This window comes from Salvelinus sp. IW2-2015, unplaced genomic scaffold, assembly GCF_002910315.2.
Source record: "Salvelinus sp. IW2-2015 unplaced genomic scaffold, ASM291031v2 Un_scaffold609, whole genome shotgun sequence".
Lineage (NCBI taxonomy): Eukaryota > Metazoa > Chordata > Actinopteri > Salmoniformes > Salmonidae > Salvelinus > Salvelinus sp. IW2-2015.
Genome location: NW_019942583.1, coordinates 181,313 through 201,993, shown reverse-complemented (window position 1 = coordinate 201,993; position 20,681 = coordinate 181,313). Strand labels below are relative to the sequence as shown.

Genomic DNA, 20,681 nt, shown 5'->3' with positions numbered 1-20,681 from the left:
GGCGGATGGGTGATAGAGATTAGGTCTATAAGGTTGGATTAGAGCACCGAGTGTTTATCTGTAGTCGTGAGTTGGTGGGACTACGGAGTTAGCCGTAATCTAGATAGAGACATCAGAGTTATCCTTTACTACTAGAACACAGAGTACCTATCTAATAGAGACACAAAGCTTACCTATCTAAGAACATAACAGAGTTACCTATCTCATAGAAACACGAGTTACCTATCTAAATAGAACACAGAGTTACCTATCTAATAGAACAGCTAGAGTGTACCTATCTTAATGAAACGAGAGTTTACCTATCTAGATAGAGACCAGAGTTACACTATCTAATTAGGAACACAGAGTTTACCTATACTAATAGAACACCAGAGTTACCGCTATCTAATAGAGAGCAGCGCAGTAACCTATCTAATAGAACCAGAAGTTACCTTCTAATAGAAACGATCAGTATACTATCTAATAGAACAACAGAGTTACCTATTCTAACTAGAAAGTTACTACATAGACACAGAAGTTACCTATCTATAGAACACAGAGTTACCTATTCTTAACCATACCTATCTACGTAGAGACAGAGTTACTATCTAATAGAACACAGAGTTACTTATCTAATAGAATCACAGAGTTACGCTATCTGTTACCATCATGAACACCAGAGTTAGACTATCTTGAATAGAACACGCGAGCAGTTACCTATCTATAGAAACGACAGAGATTTACCTATCTAAATAGAACACAGAGTTACTATCTAATAGAACCAGAGTATCTAAATCTAATAGAACACAGAGTTACCTATCTAATAGAACACAGAGTTACCTATCTAATAGAACACAGAGTTACCTATTCTAATAGAACAACAAGTAGATACACAGAGTTACCTATCTAATAGAACACAGAGTTACCTATCTAATAGAACACAGAGTTACCTATCTAATAGAACACAGAGTTACCTATCTAATAGAAGCACAGAGTTACGCTATCTAATAGAACCCAGAGTTACCTATCTAATAGAACACAGAGTTACCTATTCATAGAAACACAGAGTTACCTATCTAATAGAACACAGAGTTACCTATCTATAGAACACAGAGTTACTCTCATCTAAATAGAACACACAGTTACACTATCTAATAGAACACAGAGTTACCTATCTAATAATAACACAGAATTACCTATCTAATAGAACACAGAGTTACCTTATCTAATAGAACACAGAGTTACCTATCCTATAGAACACAGAGTTACCTATCTAATAGAACACAAGAGTTAACCTATTACTAATAGAACACAGGAATTACCTATCTAATAGAACACAGAGTTACCTATCTAAATAGAACACAAGAGTTACCTATCTAATAGAACACAGAGTTACTATCTAATAGAACACAGAGTTACCTATCTAATAGAACACAGGTTACCTATCTATAGAACACAGAGTTACCTATCTATAAGAACACAGAGTTACCTATCTAATAGAACACAGAGTTACTGATCTAAATAGAACACAGAAGTATTAAATCTATCTAATAGACCAGAGTTACCTAATCTAATAGAACACAAGAGTTACCTATCTAATAGAAACAAGAGTTACCTATCTCATAGAACACAGAGTTATCCTAATCTAATAGAACACAGAGTTACCGTATCTAATATAACCACAGAAGTTACCTATCTAACCAGTAACTAAAGAACACAGAGTTACCTATCTAATAGAAACATACATTAACGAAAGAGTTACCTATCTGTACCTATCTAATAGAACAACAAGAAGTACATCTAATAAAAGTTACCTATCAATGAACACAGAGTTACCTGATCTAATAGACAACAGTATAACACTTATCTAAATAGAAAGACACGAGTTAACCCTATCTAATAGAACACAGAGTGTACTTCTATTAACCCGTTACTATCATAGAACACGAGGTTACCTATCGTAATAGAACACAGAGTTACTCATCTAATGATAACACAGAGTTACCTATCTAATAGAACCAAGATACCATCTGAAAGGTTACCTATCTAATAGAACACAAGTTACCTATCTATAGAATACACAGAGTTACCTATCTAATAGAACAACAAGAGTTTACCTATCTAATAGAACACAAGTTCGTACAATCATACTTCTAATAGAACACAGAGTTACCTATCTAATTAGAACACAGAGTTACCTATCTAATAGAACACAGGGAAGTTACCTATTTAAAACACAGATTAAACCTATTAAAACTCAGAGTTACCTATCTAATAGAACACAGAGTTACCTATCTAATAGAACACAAGTAGTACCTAATCTTTAATAGAACACAGAGTTACCTATCTAATAGAACACAGAGTTATTATCTAATAGAACACAGAGTTAACCTATCTATAGAACCCAGAGTTCGCTATCTAATAGAACACGGGTACCTATGCTACTAACACAGAGTTATCTAATAGAAACCCAGAGTTACCTATCTAATAGAACACAGAGTTACACAATACACCGTACTAAAGAACACAAGTTAACCTATCTTAATAAACACAGAGTTACCGTATCTATAAGAACACAGAGTTAATGTATCTAATATAACACAGAGGGTATCTTTCTATACGATTACCATCAATGAGAACACAGAGTTAAACCTATCTAATAGAACACAGAGTTACCTATCTGTTAACCCGTAATACTAATAGAACACAGAGTTACCTATCTGAATTAGAACACAGGAGTTACCTATCTAACAGAACACAAGAGTTACCTATCTAATAGAACACAGATACCTATCTAACCGGGGTACTATCCTAGAACACAGAGTTTACCTATCTAATAGAACACAGAGTTACCTATCTAATAGAACACAGAGTTAACCTATCTACTAGAACAAACAGGAGTTACCTATCTAATAGACACATCTATTATGAAACAGATTACCTATCTAATAGAACACAGGAGTTACCTATCTATTAGACACACAGAGTTACCTATCTACTAGAACACAGAGTTACCTATCTAAATAGACAACAGTTACCGATCTATATAGAACACAGCATTAACCTATCTAATAGAACACCAGATTTAACCTATCTAATAGAACACAGAGTTACCTATCTAATAGAACAACAGATTACTATCTATTAGAAACAGAGTTACCTAATCTAATAGAACAGAGTCACAACAGAGTCTACTATCTAATAGCACACAGAGTTAGCTATCTAATGCCAGTTACTATCACCTCTAGAACACAGAGTTTACCTATCTATAGAACACAGTACCATAGGAGACACAGACGTTACCTATCTAATAGAAACACAGAGTTACCTATCTAATAAGAAACAGAGTTACCTTCTTAATAGAACAACAAAGACCGTGCTATCCTATCTAACTAGAACACAGAGTTACCGTACTCTAAAGAACAGGCAGAGTTACACTATCTAATTAGATAACACAGAGTTACCTATCTAATAGAACACAGAGTTACCTTCTAATTATAGAACACAGAGTTACCTATTATTATAGACACAGAGTTACCTATCTATAGAACACAGAGTTACCTATTAATAGAACACAGATTATACTATCTAGATAGAACTCAGAGGGTTTTTGTTAATGGAAGGCTCTCTCATGCAAATTTCAGTTGAGTGTGGTGTTACCGCAGCAGCGGCCAGGGCTATTATTGTTTTATCTGTTTTTACAAATGACCTTCCAATGACCTGAAAAGCCTGTGTTTTTCGTATTGACGGGCTGATGATCAACTGTATCACGTCGGCTGCTAACATGTAACAATTGAATTAACTAAAACCTTAACAAGAGCTCCAGTCAGTTTTAGAATGGTAACTAACAATAGGTTTGGTGCTAAATATAAACAAAAAACAAAAGCGCATCGATTTTGGGACAAATTCACTCACTCAACGTAAACCTTGTTAAGATCTATTATTAACTTGGGTCAAACGTTTCAGGTAGCCTTCCACAAGCTTCACACAATAAGTTGGGTGAAATTTTGGCCCATTTCTCCTGACAGAGCTGGTGTAACTGAGTCAGGTTTGTAGGCTCCTTTGCTCGCACATGCTTTTTCCAGATTCATTTGATGTCCTGCCTGGAAGGTCATTTTGCAGGTTCCTCTGGCAGTGCTACCTCTTGCACAAAGGCGGAGGTAGCCGGTCCTGCTGGCTGGGTTGGTTGCCGCTCCATGGCCTCCTACTCCGTCTCCTGATAGTACTGGCTGTCTCCTGGTAGCGGCCCTCAGTGCTCGGGACACTACGCTGACAGACCACAGCAAACCTTCTTGCCACCAGCTCGCATTGATGGTGGCGCATCCTGTATGAATGCACTACCGAGCCACTTGTGTGGGTTTGTAGACTCCGTCTCAATGCTACCACTAGAGTGAAACACCGCCAGCATTCCAAAAAGTGACCAAACATCCAGCAGAAGCATAGGAACTGAGAAGTGGTCTGTGGTCACCACCTGCAAGAACAACTCCTTTTATTGGGGGAGTGTCTTGCTAATTTGCCCTATAATTTTCCCACCTTTTGTCTATTCATTTGCACACACAGCATGTGAATTAATTGTCAATCAGTGTTGCTTCCTAAGTGGAAGTTCGATTTCACAGAAGTGTGATTTGACTTGGATATTATCATTGTGTTGTTTAAGTGTTCCCTTTATTTTTTTGAGGCAGTGTATATTGTACCAGTCAAAAATTAGTCACACCTACTCATTCAGGGTTTTCTTTATTTTTGTACTATAGAACAATAGTGAAGACATCCAAAACTATAAAGTTAACAAACATATGGAATCCTGTAGTAGCCAAAAAAGTGTTAAACAAATCAAAAATAATATTTTAGGATCTTCAAAGTCACGCCACCCTTTGCCTTGATGAGCAGCTTTGCACACTCTTGGCATCTCTCAACCAGCTCAATGAAGTAGTAACTGGAATGCATTTTCAATTAACAGGTGCCTTGTTTAAAAAGTTAATTTTGTGGAATTTCTTTCCTTCTTAATGCGTTTGAGCCAATCAATTGTGTGTGACAAGCTAGGGTTGGTATCAAAAAGATAGCTCTCATTTGGGGTAAACGCAAGTCCAAATTACAGCAAGAACAGTTCAAGAAAAAAAGAACGAACTGTTCCACATCATTACTTTAAGATCATGAAAGTCAGTCAATCCGGGCTGTTGTGGGTTACACGTTAGTCCTGGCGGTTGTGAAGGCCGGTTGGACGTACTGCCAAATTTTCTAAAATGACTTTGCAGGCGGCTTATGGTAGAGAAATTAACATTAAATGATCTGGCAACGCTTCTGGTGACAATTCATGCCGTCAGCATGCCAAATGAGTGCTCCCTCAAAATGTAAGAACGTCTGTGGCATTGTTGTGTGACAAAACTGCAACATGTGTGACTCCCCACCTGGATTTTCGGTCTTACGTAGGCAAATTTAAAATTTTTGTAACCTGGAGTAAAGAGGAAATGCCTTACTCGCAAACAGAAATTCAGAAATGGATTTAATAGCAAAAATGTTTTTTGTTTTTTTAACTTTCGCTGTTTATCTTGTACAAACACATACACACACACACCACACACACACACACACACACACATAGCACACTCAACACAACAGACACAGAGATACAAACACACACACAGGTACACACACAACAATACACAAACATAGACACACTCACACACACAACACACAGAGACACACACCACACACACACAACACACACACACACACACACAAACACACACACACACAACACACACACACACAACACACACACACAGATACACACGCACACACACACACACACACACCACACACACACACACACACACACACACACACACACACACCACACACACAACACAAACACACACACACCACACACACACACACACCACACACACACACAACACACACAGAGATCACACAACACACAAACAACACAACACACAACCACAGTGTGTGTGATTCTCTGGAATTCAGTGTTGCACTTCCTGTTTAAAACCGCAGCTTCATATTCCTTCAACGTCATCATGATTTACTTTGTCTCTGTTCTATCCCCTTGTACCATCTCTTCATGAAAACACTTGATTGTCATTTACAGTTTTTTAACAATCACTTTTGGGCTACTAATTTCAGAAACCTTGGTGGTATTTTTCAAAACTCTAGACACAGAAACTGCAAAACTGACGTCATCACTCTTGTAACACAGGAAGTCCAATGTTCAAACATTGCATTGTGCTTCAAATCTTAAAGAAACCTTGCACTTGCAGACTATTGGTTCAAATAACTCATTTAATCATGAAATATCCATAGGACCATATGATTTTAGATCACCCACACACAAGATACCGATAGTTTTCACTGTGTAGTTGTTCATCCAATCAATTAAATATTGTACTAACGAATATGTGATCATGTTTCATTAATCTACAACGTAATACATCACTGGTTAAAAAGGGACTTTTAAGTGAGAGAATACCACAGAGCAGCAGTGGAATCATGAACAACATATGAAAATTTATTGAAAAAGTACAATAAAATCAACAACATAGGTTTCTTTGAATAAAGCTAAAAATAATTAAGCTATAAAAAAAATAACAACAGTTTAAGGTCAACTGCCAGAGTGTTCCCCGCCTGGCTTACTGTAAAAGCGAAAACAAAAAGATTGATTACTGTACTTCTATATATCAGCCCCTGTCTTGTGGATTTGCCCAGGGTTCTCACTCACATCAAACTGGATGTTTTCATTAGCCAAACCTCTTGGAAGAATCTTCGGGCATAAGGCGAATCAGGCCTGACACTGGTCTGCCGTGATTGTATTGCATGCATCATCCATGGCCTGGAGAATGGTGGCTTGTTTGGAGGGCGCCTATCATATACCTTCACCTCCATGTGGAGGTTAAGCACCCTGTGCTTACCCCGATACTCTCCTTCCTTAACCGATTCCTCAATCGGGTTAAGGAAAGGAGAGTATGGGGGTAAGCACAGGGTGGTAAATTGTGGATGGGCTGAACACTGCTTGCACCATTTGAGCATGGTGGAACCAGACATTATCCCACACAATGACATGGTTCATGGCCCATCAGCTCTACAGACCTGATTTAGCTCATCAAGGACAGTTACATTCGAACAGCGAATCATGTGGCTGCCTCAACTCAATATATAGAGTAATATAGGAGTAGAGAGCTTTAGAATGTTGTTCCGACCAAACATTAGAACTGAGCAAGATGCGTAATCTAAGGCAACTTTTGACCGTGGTATGATTGTTGATGCCACACATGGTGATTCACAGCATCTCAGAAACAGCTGCCTTCCTGGGATTTTTTACACACTACAGTCTCTAGAGTTTACAGAGAATGGTGCGATAAACAAAACACATTCAGTGAGCGGCAGTTTGTGGCAAAAACCACCTTGTTAATGAGAGAGGTCAGAGGAGAATGTCCACTCATTCAAGCTAACAGAAAGGCCACAAACGCTCAAATAACAGCTGTTGTTTAAAACAATGGTGTGCAGAAGGGCATCTCTTAACGTACAACACCGTGAAATAATTCAGGCTGTTGTGGAGGCAAAAGGGGTCCTACCCAGTACTAGATAGGTGTACCTAATAAAGTGGCCGGGGAGTGTACAGTAATGTCAAATCTGAAAACATGGTCTGGAAAAGTGGTACATGGGACCATAGAAACAATGTCTGATAAAGAATGATGATGAAATATTACATCCATAGATAATGTAGTCTAATTGGTTCATGTTCCAGGTAATTGATGTCGATGGATCTCGTTATCCTGAAACCTTCATGATCTAAACATGGAATATTGTTTGTCAGTTTCCGTAAAACTATGCATTGAGAGTAACGCAACAGTTACTTATCATTTTGAGCAGTTGTATTCAATTGAAGTTAGAATCATTGTAATGAAATTAATAGACAGTCATCTCAGATGTAATGTGTGAATTGCATTTTGAAATGGTAATACTTTGATGTTAAGTTGTGTCATTTCCAACAGGTGATTTTAGTTCAATGAACAAATGATCTTAGCTTTATGTGTATTGTATCCAAGCAACTGGAAAAAGTGTCAGAGTTTTGAAAAATGTGCATTTTTGATCATCGGTTGTGAGGTTTGTGTCTGATGCTGTCTTTATCACTGTACCACCATCCTTCTTTTTTATTTTTTATTTCACCTTTATTTAACCAGGTAGGCTAGTTGAGAACAAGGTCTCATTTACAACTGCAACCTGGCCAAGATAAAGCATAGCAGTGTGAACAGGCAACAACACAGAGTTACACATGGAGTAAACAATAAACAAGTCAATAACACAGTAGGAAAAAAAGTATTGCTGTGGTTTGTTTGTGGGTGTTGTACCCTGTATTAAAACAACGTTTCCTAAAGTAACTTTCATGTCTGGTTGGTTCTTTSTTCTGCAAAAAAAGTTAATCTGAACAGTTTCAGATTCTTAAAAGGAAATGTGAGTTAATGAATACATTTGAGGTAGTTTGTTAAGCGTACTACTCTACTACTTTATTTAAGAAAACACACAAGGACACCACTGCTTTCCTTGAAATCAAACCATTGTCCTACTATCCCATTTAAACGGACCAGATGTAAGAGGTGAAAGAGAAAGTCCCCAACTGAAACTACACTCCTTCAATAAGGAGGGAACTAGTATTCACTTTCAGTTTCACTTCCATTTGGCCCTTTTTCAAATGGACAGTAACCTCTTTCCTGGAAACGGGAACCTTTCCTCAGAATCTGCTTGTCCCCCAGTCAGCTATTCTACAGTAGGCTACTATCAACACATTCCTCTAGGTTGATAAATATACCATATTGAGCCAAAGGTCCTTTCAAACAAAAACACAATGCATTGGATTTGTTTATGGTTGGTATTTGATGATAGCATGTACAGTTACTGTGGAGCTGTTACTAACTCTCCAAAATCATTGATCTGACAGGGATCCTTAATTACAGGTCTGAGATCAGATCATTCATCTGACAGGGATCCTTAATTACAGGTCTGAGATCAGATCATTCATCTGAACTGGGTCCTTAATTACAGTCTGAGATCAGATAATCATCTGACTGGGATCCTTAATTACAGGTCTGAGATGAGATCATTCATCTGACAGGGATTCTTAATTACAGGTCTGAGATCAGATCATTCATCTGACAGGGATCCTTAATTACAGGTCTGAGATCAGATCATATCATCTGACAGGGATCCTTAATTACAGGTCTGAGATCAGATCATTTATCTGACAGGGATCCTTAATTACAGGTCTGAGATCAGATCATTCATCTGACAGGGATCCTTAATTACAGGTCTGAGATTCAGTATTGATCATTTATCTGACAGGGATCCTTAATTACAGGTCTGAGATCAGATCATTCATCTGACAGAGATCCGGTAACAATCAGATCTGAGCTTAGATACCATTTTCTTTCAATTACTGTACTAGATCTTTACTGTTTTAGATATTTTTTATTTGACAAGTAGTTGCATAATGGTATTTATTTTGGAAATACACTTGAAAAGTCTTGGCATGTGTTTGAAAATATTAAAATACACTCATTTAAATACAGTCCCATGCATTTACCTCAGGTCGGTTGGGTATGTTAAATAATGTACTTGGAAATAAATCTTTGAAAATACTTTCAAATTCTTKAAATGTAATTTGTTGATTGGGGCCACATTATTTGAAGATAAATAGTTTTGATGTCTTCACTACTATTCTACAAAGTAGAAAATAGTCCAAATAAAGGAAACCCTTGAATGAGTAAGTGTGTCCACACTTCTGACTGGTACTGTGTACATTCCTTTCAGGCCCACCCAATGGGGAGCCAATCAGAATWGTTTTTTCCCCACAAAAGGGTTTTATTACAACATAAACACTTTACATGTTGCGTTTATATGTRTGTTCAGTATAGTTTCAGGCGTTTATTTTATGCTTTCTGTATTAGGTTAGCTCCTAGCAGTAGTTGGAACGTGTGCCTCGCATACTTTGTTGAAAGACCTAAGGTTGAAAAACTAGAAAAAAACAGAAATAGTAGTTTGTCCCTCTTGAGTCGCTGTAGGCAGTATATACTTCATCAAAAATAGTCAGAATTAATCTGAGATAACTAAAGAAATCTGTAATTAATTTTTCKATTTTTGCAGAGGAAGTCTTTAGTCGTACAATTTTACGTCTAACTAAAATGTTTGGATGCAGTGTTTCTCAAGTGCAATAATATGCATGAAAAGGAGTCGTCTCTCATTGAACGACAAAATACACTTGAAGAATCCCTACTGTTGACCAATCACCGACAAACAGGCGTAGACTTTGGCCACCGAACTTTGGCTTGCCTCAGGAACAGCTGAAAAAAAAAACTTACCGAAGACCAAAACTTCTCAAAGACTTCACAAAATATGTATAAAATACACCTGGGAGCCAGAAATCTTTCTGATTGAGAGGGGGTCAAATACTTATTTCCCTCTTTAAAATGCAAATKAATTTCTAACATTTTTGACATGCGTTTTTCTGGATTTTTTTATTGTTATTCTGTCTCTCACTGTTCWAATAAACCTACCATTAAAAGTATAGACTGATCATTTCTTTGTCAGTGGGCAAATGTACAAAATCAGCAGGGGATCAAATACTTTTTTCCCTCACTGTATGTATGAACTGTTTCGCATGGGAATTATAGGGACGCCTTTTAGTGGTGCCAAACGTGCCTTAAGGTAGCCTGACGTCGTTATCTTTGATATCATGGAAATGTAACCACGAAGGCCATGGTTAACTTCAAATGGCACAAATAGTCCTCTGGTCAAAAGTAGTGCAATATAATAAGGAATAGGACTCTGGTCAAACGTAGTGCACTATATAGGGAATAGGGCTCTGGTCAAACGTAGTGCACTATATAAGGAATAGGGCTCTGGTCAAACGTAGTCCACTATATAGGGAATAGGGCTCTAGCCTAAAGTAGTGCACTATATAGGGAATAGGGCTCTGGTCAAACGTAGTGCACTATATAGGGAATAGGGTGCCATTTGGGATGGAAAAGGAAAGACAGATTGTATCATCTCTCTGCCTTAAACATGCCTCAAATTTCACTGTCAGAGAGAGTGTTTCTGAGAAATGGGAAATCCTGTGTGAAAGGAGAAGCAGGGAAGAGGAGAAAGGAGCTGAAACAGAGGAAAGGGAAAACCCCTCTCTTTCTCTCTCTCCCCTTCTCATTGGATGACTGTCAGAGAAAGGGTGGGGCTTAATGTCAATTCAGTATAAATACAAGCCAAGCTCTCCTCCGTTCACAACTTCCATCACTTCTCTCCTCCATTCACAACTTCCATCACTTGACTGAGCTGTCCATCCAGACTCTTAAAGAAACTGAAGAAYCAGTATCCATGACCAACACGATGACATCAACYGTCCTCATCAGCTTCCTGGCCTGTCTGCTCCTGGTCAATGTTGAAGGTAACATCTCTGAAATATCTTGAATTATATTTCTAATATCTTTGACATCTTGATTAGAAAATCTGCAGCAATATGAATGTGACTGGTCCAAAGCCAGGGAGAAGTTAGTCAAGTTTAGGTATTTTGATTTCTGACTGAAGAGTTTAGTCTTAGCTGCAATAACGCCATAACCAAAACATACGCATTAACCCTTTCTTGTCAATCCCAGGCCAGGGTGGATTATTCTAAGCTCGGTGCACCTGTGTGCTGAATGGAATGGTGAACCACGTTAAGCCTCTTCTCATTGAGAAGCTTGAGGTGTACCCCTCCAGCCACTCCTGCCGGAACATAGGAGATCATGTAACGAAATCTGTCTGTCTGTCCGTCCGTCCGTCACCGTCTCCGTCCGTCCTGTACGTCCCGTCCGATCCGTCCGTACCGTCGTCGTACCGCTCTACGTCCGTCTGTTTGACTTATTCCCAACTAAATTTTTTCAGTTCATTTGTGACTAGCCCATTAGCTAGATGGACACAATGGTAATGTTGCTTATTGTATTGGCACACCTGCTAGTAAGATAATATTATTTCTCTATATAGCTCAGTTGGAAAGTTGTGATGGCTATCTTCTAACAGTAGTCTCTCTCTCCATGTATATTCATTGTACACGTCTGAAGAACGCGAAAAGGAGAGAATGTCATGAATCCCCAGGCTCCCATTGCCAAGAACAACCATTTGAGCAAAATAATGAAAAACCAAAAGGTGAGGACAAACATTATTCAGACTTCAATTACAAAATTCAACTTACACAAGTAACTTGATCCATATGCCTCATTCCTAGCAGAGCAATACTCACATCAGTATATCAGTATTATATCAGTACATCAGTATTATAGCAGTATTATAGCAGTACATCAGAATATCAGTATTATATCAGTATATCAGTATTATATCAGTATATCAGTATTATATCAGTACATCATTATTATATCAGTACATCACTATTATGTCAGTACATCGGTACATCAATACATCGATTCATCAGTACATCGCTATATAAGTACATCAGTACATCAGTATATCAGTACATCAGTATCAGTATATCAGTACACCGATTTATCAGTACATCAGTATATCASTACATCACTACATCAGTTTACAAGTACATAAGTATACCAGTACATCAGTATATCAATACATCAGTACATCAGTATCAGTTCATCAGTATGTCGGTATCAGTACATCAGTACATCAGTATCAGTATATCTGTATCAGTACATCAGTACATCACAATATATCAGTACACCGATTTATCAGTACATCCGTATATCAGTACATCAGTACATCAGTACATCAGTACATCAGTATCAGTATATCTGTATCAGTACATCAGTATGTCTTGAGTCTGTATTTATTAGTAGTTCATTATTAAGTTATTAATCATATAAGTATAATCATTTATTTTCTATTTCAGGAGTGTGCAGTAAATCTGTGAACTAATGACACCAATTCCATTGAGAACTTGATGGAACAGAGAGCACCATGAGAGAGAGCTAATCCTGATGAATTACCACAGTTCAGTCAATGCACTGAAGACTGCCTGAATACGTTTACACTGTTTAATGGTACTTAGAAAGTAGTTTTTTAAATTGACAAAATTGGTATATCGTACACCATATGWCTTACTACTTGAGAGACATTCATAAAAACTTCAAATGGAAACTTAAATAGGCTGATATTTAGTTTTTTAAGTCAGTTGAATATTTTCTTGAGTGTTCAATTGTTCATTGTTCATTTATGCAATTGAAAATATAAAAAGTATGTAAATATGTAGATATATTTTTTCATTTTGAAAGGTCAAGAATTGAAATGTTTTACATTTTGTTTAGTTATCAAAATGATCAACATTGTGTAAATACTGTATATTCTATATGTGTTGTTTACGTTTTCTATCAAATTAATAAAGACGTATTTGACTGTACTTTTTGCTCTATTTTTCCTCTGTTCAGCTAGACTTTGATATCACACCAAATGTCTCTATAATGATGATAGTCAGATGACAGACTATGTAGAGTGAGATGTCTTCTAGAACATAGCCTAAAGGAACACATTATGTAGAGTGAGATGTCTTCTAGAACATAGCCCAAAGGAACACATTATGTAGAGTGGGATGTCTTCTAGAACATAGCCTAAAGGAACACATTATGTAGAGTGAGATGTCTTCTAGAACATAGCCTAAAGGAACACATTATGTAGAGTGAATGTTTGCTAGAACATAGCCTAAATGGAACACATTATGTAGGAGTGAGATGTTTCTAGAACATACTAAAGGAACACATATGTGAGTGAGTATGTCTTCTAGAACTAGCTATAGGAACACATTATGTAGAGTGAGATGTCTTCTAGAACTAGCCTAACAGGCAGACACAATTTGTAGAGTGAGATGCTCTTTAGAACATAGCTAAAGGCACATTATGTTGAGTTTGAATGTCGTTCTAGAAATACAAAGAACACATTATGTAGAGAATGCTTCTAAACATACAAACAATGTAGAGCTTTCAAATGCTAAAGATTAGACATAATGTCTTTAAAACATAGCAAAGAACCATTATTAAGGGACTCTAATCCTAAAGACAAACCATAGAATAGTTATTAACACACGAACTTATAACATCTTCATAAAAGACAACCATAGATGCTTATAATACTTTGTAGCAAAGTAATCACATAAATATTGAGATAAGTCCCTACAATCTTTTCTGCCAGCTCTGAATTAGATAACTACTTTTTGAGGAAACGTATAAAACGTTACTTATTTAGTACTGTGATGAGGTTGTCTACCGTAAGTTAGTGTACTAACTGTAAGTCACCAGCTTAACAGCATCTGCTAAAATGACTCAAATGTAAAATGTAGACACAAATAATAATGTTCAAATCATGAAAGGGTTTTGTTCTACTTTACTCATTCTATTTCTACCCAGATTGTGTATTTATTATCCTTATTTTACCAGGTAAGTTGATTTGAGACATCTATTTTTTACAGCACTACCTGGGGAAGAGTTACAGAGGGAGGAAGGGGGAGCTGGGGATGATTAGGTGGCCAGATTTTTATGGAAATTATAAAGGATAGAGAGTCAGGAGAGTCATAGAGAGTCAGGAGAGTCATGAGAGTCAGAGAGAGTCAAAGAGTAGTCAGGAGAGTCATAGAGAGTCAGGAGGAGTCATAGAGAGTCAGGAGAGTCATAGAGAGTCAGGAGAGTCATAGAGAGTCAGGACACCATATTTAACCTCCCATCCAAAAGGCTGCACCTTATGCAGGGTAATGTCTTCTTCACTGCCTTATTGCATTACCATTTCCTTAAACAATAGGGAAGTGTGCTCTCTACTGGCACTCCAGCATCACTATAAGCAGCCTCTGGTCTCTCATCCAGGGACCAACAAGGATTGTCCCCTCTTAGCGTCAGAAGTAAGCCAGCAATGGGATGCAGAGTGGTATGCTGCAGGCAGACACAGTGGCGATTTTAGCATGTCAATCTTGGTGGGGCAAAGCCACTACAGAACACAACACWAAAAAATACATGAATTACCCTATAACGGTGACTAACAATGCCCACAAGCTGTTAGGGCCTACATAAAGCTGTCCCAACAGCAGAGTCCCAACAACAGTCCCAACACCTTACCACTGCTACACCTGGCTATCAGCTGAGCCTTGTCTGGCAGTGAAACAGTTAATTCAGCATCATTTAATGCATTTAAAAAWATATATATATCTGATATGGCTGACTTGCTGAAATAAATGTAGGTTTCTACTGACAATTGAAATGTACAAACTATGGAATAAGGGGACGATAAATGGATAAGAGGCAATCCGTATTTTTGATTAAGACATTAATGAGCGAGCTAGGACGGACGTGGTCAATATAACTATTTCTTCAGCACTTTTGAAATGTACAGCAACAGAATTCAGAACATGGGCCGTTCTTACAGTGTTCTCCCTGTACACCAAGTCAGAACCGTAGGATACATAAAGGGGGCTCTTACAATATTCAATAATGACATTTCTCTAAAACAGGCTATAGGCTACACGTGCACCATCAAGTCAGAACAGTAGGCTAAGTTTTGAGGGGAAAAGGAACCAAATWWTTAGGGTGAAGCACATGGGCTACTATCAGCTTACTACACAACATACACTTTGTATTACTTTCTTAGCTACAGTATACATATCTCCCATGTTTATTACATAATTTATGCAGCAGCAGACAAGATATTTTTGGAATGGCCAAGTTGTGCTGTGCTCACTTGAACAGGAAGGTGGCATGGCGGTCCTTCGTGGGCAAATTTTGTTGTCAAACTTTGTCATCAAAGTATGGCATTCTCTGTATTTATGGTGCTTTCAAGACAACTGGGAATTCTGAAAAAAAACAAGGTCGAATCATGAAGTCAGTGATCTTCAGGTCGGAGCTCTAGAAAGAGGCCCGAGTTCCCGACTTGGAATTCCGAGTTGGATGACCGTTCAAACGTATTTTCCCAGTCAGAGCTTGTTTTTTTTCCCAAGTTCCCAGTTGCCTTGAAAAACATAGTCTGAGATTTCCAGTCCTGAGTTAACAGTTGTTTTGAACGTGGCAGAGGTCAAGCTGGATTGACACAGCCATTGTTGTGAACGTTTATATTTTAAAGCTGGAAAAGAGACCCTTAAACCAAGACTTGGACCACACACCCATCCACTGAAGAGCAGGCTAGTGATTGCTTTGCAATGCTTGCAGTTAAACACGGATTCCTTCCAAACCACTCATTGTTGAATTTGAGATTTCCAACTCTTGTGTTATGTTTATGTCCAATGACGATGAGCACCGGTACATTCTATCTATAATTTCTCTTCATAATTTCTCTTCATATGACAAGGATTGAAAAGGATTTGCCAGTAGATTGTTGACCTGATTCATGATGATGACTGCTAGCTCGCTAGCTAAGATTTTGAAAGTATGATGTTGACATGATCAGTCCAATTAAAGCTAAGGTATATATAATGTGATTTCAAGTCCTTTTATCTGTGGCCAATGACCTTGAGCCTTCTTGGATGGGCACTTCTAATGTAACTATGGCAGCACCATAGTTTTGAGCTCTACCCTTAGATTGGCGTTGTCATAGTGTCCCCATGAGTGACAGAACACTGAGCCAATCAGACGCAACTAGAGAACATTACCAACTGCTACGCTCCGTATTTTTCGCTGGCTGGCCCCACCACCACCACAGAAAGCACTGAGCTAGGCTGAAACACCTGCATTTTGAGCTGCATTAGTCAAGTACTTTAGACTCATTGAGGTGTTTTAGTTCGCCTGTGGTTAATTTAGTTCTCCTTGAGGTACTTTAATGAGGTGCTTTAGACTCCTTTAGTACTTTAGGTCTCCTTGAGTTACTTTAGTCCTCCTTGAGGTTCTTTAGTCCTCCTTGAGGTACGTCATGCCTCCTTGAGGTACTTTAGTTCTCCTTGAAGAATTTAGTACTCATTGAGGTGCTTTAGTTCTCCTTGAGGTACTTTAGACTCCTTGAGGTACTTTAGTTCACCTTGAGGTACTTTAGACTACTTTAGTTCTCATTGAGTTAATTTTGTTCTCCTTTAGGTACTTTATTGAGGTACTTTAGACTAATTGAGGTACTTTAGTTCTCCTTGAGGTACTTTAGTTCTACTTTAGTTACTTTAGTACTCTTTGAAGTACTTTACTACTGCTTGAGGTACTTTACTACTGCTTGAGGTACTTTAGTTCTCCTTGAGGTACTTTAGTTCTCCTTGAAGTACCTTAGACTCCTTGAGATACTTTAATTCTCCTTGAGTTATTTTAGACTCCTTCAGTTACTTTAGTTCTCCTTGAGTTACTTAGGTTGTGCTTGAGGTACTTTAGGTCTCCTTGAATTACTTTAGACTCCTTGAGGTACTTTAGTTCTCCTTGAGGTACTTTAGTCCTCCTTGAATTACTTTAGACTCCTTGAATTACTTTAGACTCCTTGAGGTACTTTAGTTCTCCTTGAGGTAGTTTAGTTCTCCTTGAGGTAGTTTAGTTCTCCTTGAAGTACTTTAGACTCCTTTAGATTCTATAGTTCACCTGGAAGTACTTTAGATTCCTTGAGTTACTTCGGTTATCCTTGAGGTACTTTAGTTCTCCTTGAGGTATTTCAGTTGTGCTTGATGTACTTTAGTTCTCCTTGAGTTACTTTAGTTCTCCTTGAGTTACTTTAGTTCTCCTTGAGTTACTTTAGACTCCTTGAAGTAATTTAGTTCTCATTGAGGTAATTTACTTCTCCTTGAGGTACTTTAGAGCTCCTTGAAGTACTTTAGTTCTCATTGAGGTACTTCAGACTCATTGAGGTACTTTAGTTGTGCTTGAGGTTCAACGCTACAGTGGTAATAACCATAGCCTGTATTACCGTTAAATACATGTCTGGTATGACCTGATGAATGATATCTTTAAACAGATACTAAGGCTTCTTCCCTGAGCAGGTTTCAGCAGGGGAACAGATCTCCCATTCAGATGCTCTGATGTGGATCAACCACAATAAAAAAGGTAGACGACATTACAAAAAAATGGCGGACTGAAGATGGTGGACTGAAGATGGTGGACTGAACGTGGTTATGTAGAGCACCTCAAGATAAAAACGTAATATTCAATATCTGTAAGTTAGACTAAATATTAGCACTACACCATCTGGTGGGTCATAACTTTCAATCTGGATAACAACACAAAACAAATCTTAAGACTTGAGAAATGTATCGGCAAATGTTACGAAAACAAGCAACGCCCAAATATGACGGAGAGTAAGACAGGGGAACCTATTTCAAAACAAAACCGTGACTCTTCTACAGACACTGATGATTTAATATTTTCACCACCGGGAATGGAAAAGGTCGAAACCGATCTGTTAAAATCAATAAATGACAAACTGAGTATACTTGAATTAGTCAGTAAAGATATAAGAGTTGAAGGCCTTGAGATGAGTGATGAAAAAGCTGCGACATTGGAGAAAGACACAAACAAGCTAAAAGGGACAGTCAATAAGATGTAAACCGAAGTGAATTAACTTAAAAAGGAGAACACCGTTCTGAGAGAAGCCTTACTTGACATACAGACTAGATCCATGAGAGAGAATCTGGTACTTACAGGTATCCAAGAGAAAGAAGGAGAAGTTCCTGAATCTGTAGTTAGAGAGTTCCTCCTTACAGCACTTCAGATTCCACGCCAAGCTATCGACAAAATCCAACTCGAACGTGTACACTGCTTCAGACAGAGAGGGCAGAGGTATGAACGCCCAATCGTTGCCAAATGTGCTTCCTTTAAAGATAAAATAATGGTTAAAAGCTTTGGTAAAAGACTTGCTGGGACCCAAATTAGCAGAAACATTTCCCGAAGAAATGCAGCAACAGTGTAAATTCTGTATCCAATGTTTCAAGGAAAATAGATTAAAAGAAAACATACTCTCGTTGTCGATAAACTATATATATGATAACCATGTCAGAGACCACCAAAGACTAGTCCATGCCTATTTTAAAAATTAAACGTCTTTATCGGATCAGAAAAATAATGAAACACATCTCCCGTTATGATTGTTAATAATACAATAACAAATATAGCTTTCTTATTATCTGCAATACAACTAATGAAACACAAAGATTAATCCAACATGGTAAGATAAAAAACTCATCAACAGAAGCACAGTATGTTGATGGTCTTGAGGTTCTTGGTGTTGTGGAAAGTGCGGCGTGTAGTGAAGTAGAAGGAAATGATATGCATATCCAGAACCAATGTATTGCTGTGAAGCGGGAGTGTGTAGAGAAGCTTTTCAATGTATTGGTTAGATGTATGTATACGTTTTTTTTAAATAAAAATTAATATATACATCGTTAGTTTATTTATTTATTTATTGGTCTATCATGGGGTGTTAACTGAGACTCAGTTTAAATAAATATATACATGTGTTCTAATCTATATATATTGTACCTGATCATGAGTAACTATTAAGTTTTTAAAACAAATTACATCTAATATCTACAACATCTAATTTGTAAGTTATGATCCTATATGAATGAAACGGTCCACAACCCCTTTAATATACCCGATGTACACCCACCTACACTCTAATGACCCATTGATACTAAGAGAGTCCCGCTAACGATGTTCGTGATGGGCCTGCTTTGTAAGCGGTTCTGTATGCAGCCAAAATCGTCAGAGAACCGAGAGCAGCACTGCCCTCAGATTCTGGAGGCCTGCTATGGCAAAGTGTGCTATGGTCCTTGACAAGCCAAAGCCCTCTAAAAAGCGACACGCATAATATACAGAAATAGGAATTAGTCCAACTTAAGGAATGTATAAGCGAAGATTCTCAAAGCTGCTAATGAGAGACCTTGACGACCCTTTACCCTTAACCAGGTGGGGATTCCGGTGTTCCCCCACCCAGGCAGTGAGCGCAACACTAGCTGCAGTAACCCATTTATTAAAAAAATAAATATTTCCCCTTTATTTAACCAGGTAGGCTAGTTGAGAACAAGTTCTCATTTGCAACTGCGACCTGGCCAAGATAAAGCAAAGCAGTTCGACACATACAACAACACAGAGTTACACCCATGGGGAGGGGGTCACACTCGGACATTCAGAGAGGGGGTATATTATTGTGGCCCTTGTGGCCGTGTTGTGGCCGTGTTGTGGGTGTTTCAGGGAAAAGGGGTTCATTTGACCTCCATCATCTAGGACGTGACAAATTAAAATCTCCCCGTTTCTGCCCATTTTGTTTGCACAGTCTTGCAGGCCTTTCCATACAGCTGAAACTGTATATGCATTTGTAAATCAAGACCTTTCTTGAGTTGGGCTCTGAGATGCTGCAACTGTTGAGAATGTGAGCCTATGGTTGTGTGGGGGGGGAAAGGGTTGAGTGTGTATGAGGGTGTGCGTGTATTTGCGTATCCCACAATTGTTGAGAATGTGAGCCTATGGTTGTGTGGGGGGGGAAAGGGTTGAGTGTGTATGAGGGTGTGCGTGTATTTGCGTATCCCACAACTGTTGCGAAGGAGTAGAAGATGTTAGGGACAATTTAGGATGATTCACAATAATTGTTTGTTAATATAATAATTGCTTGCAATAATGTAATTTTGGTAATGGCAAGACTGTTGAGAGGTAAAACCCTTTGCATAAATTGCCTATATTACTACAAATATTACTAGCTAATTATGGAAAATAAGAAACAGGATTTAAAAAATATCTATATATATGTATTTTTTGATGGCCAGATATAAT

General features: G+C 38.0%; 1 protein-coding gene across 1 annotated transcript in view; it reads left to right on the top strand.

Moving 5' to 3' along the window:
* The first annotated feature begins 11,278 nt into the window (after window positions 1-11,278).
* LOC112068619 (C-X-C motif chemokine 11-1-like) overlaps window positions 11,279-20,681 on the top strand; it is a 32,780-nt gene continuing 23,377 nt past the window's right edge. The window contains exon 1 of the mRNA XM_024135795.1: window positions 11,279-11,425. Within this exon, the coding sequence (XP_023991563.1) occupies window positions 11,356-11,425 (70 nt within the window). The 5' untranslated portion in view covers window positions 11,279-11,355. The remainder of the gene's footprint in view (window positions 11,426-20,681) is intronic.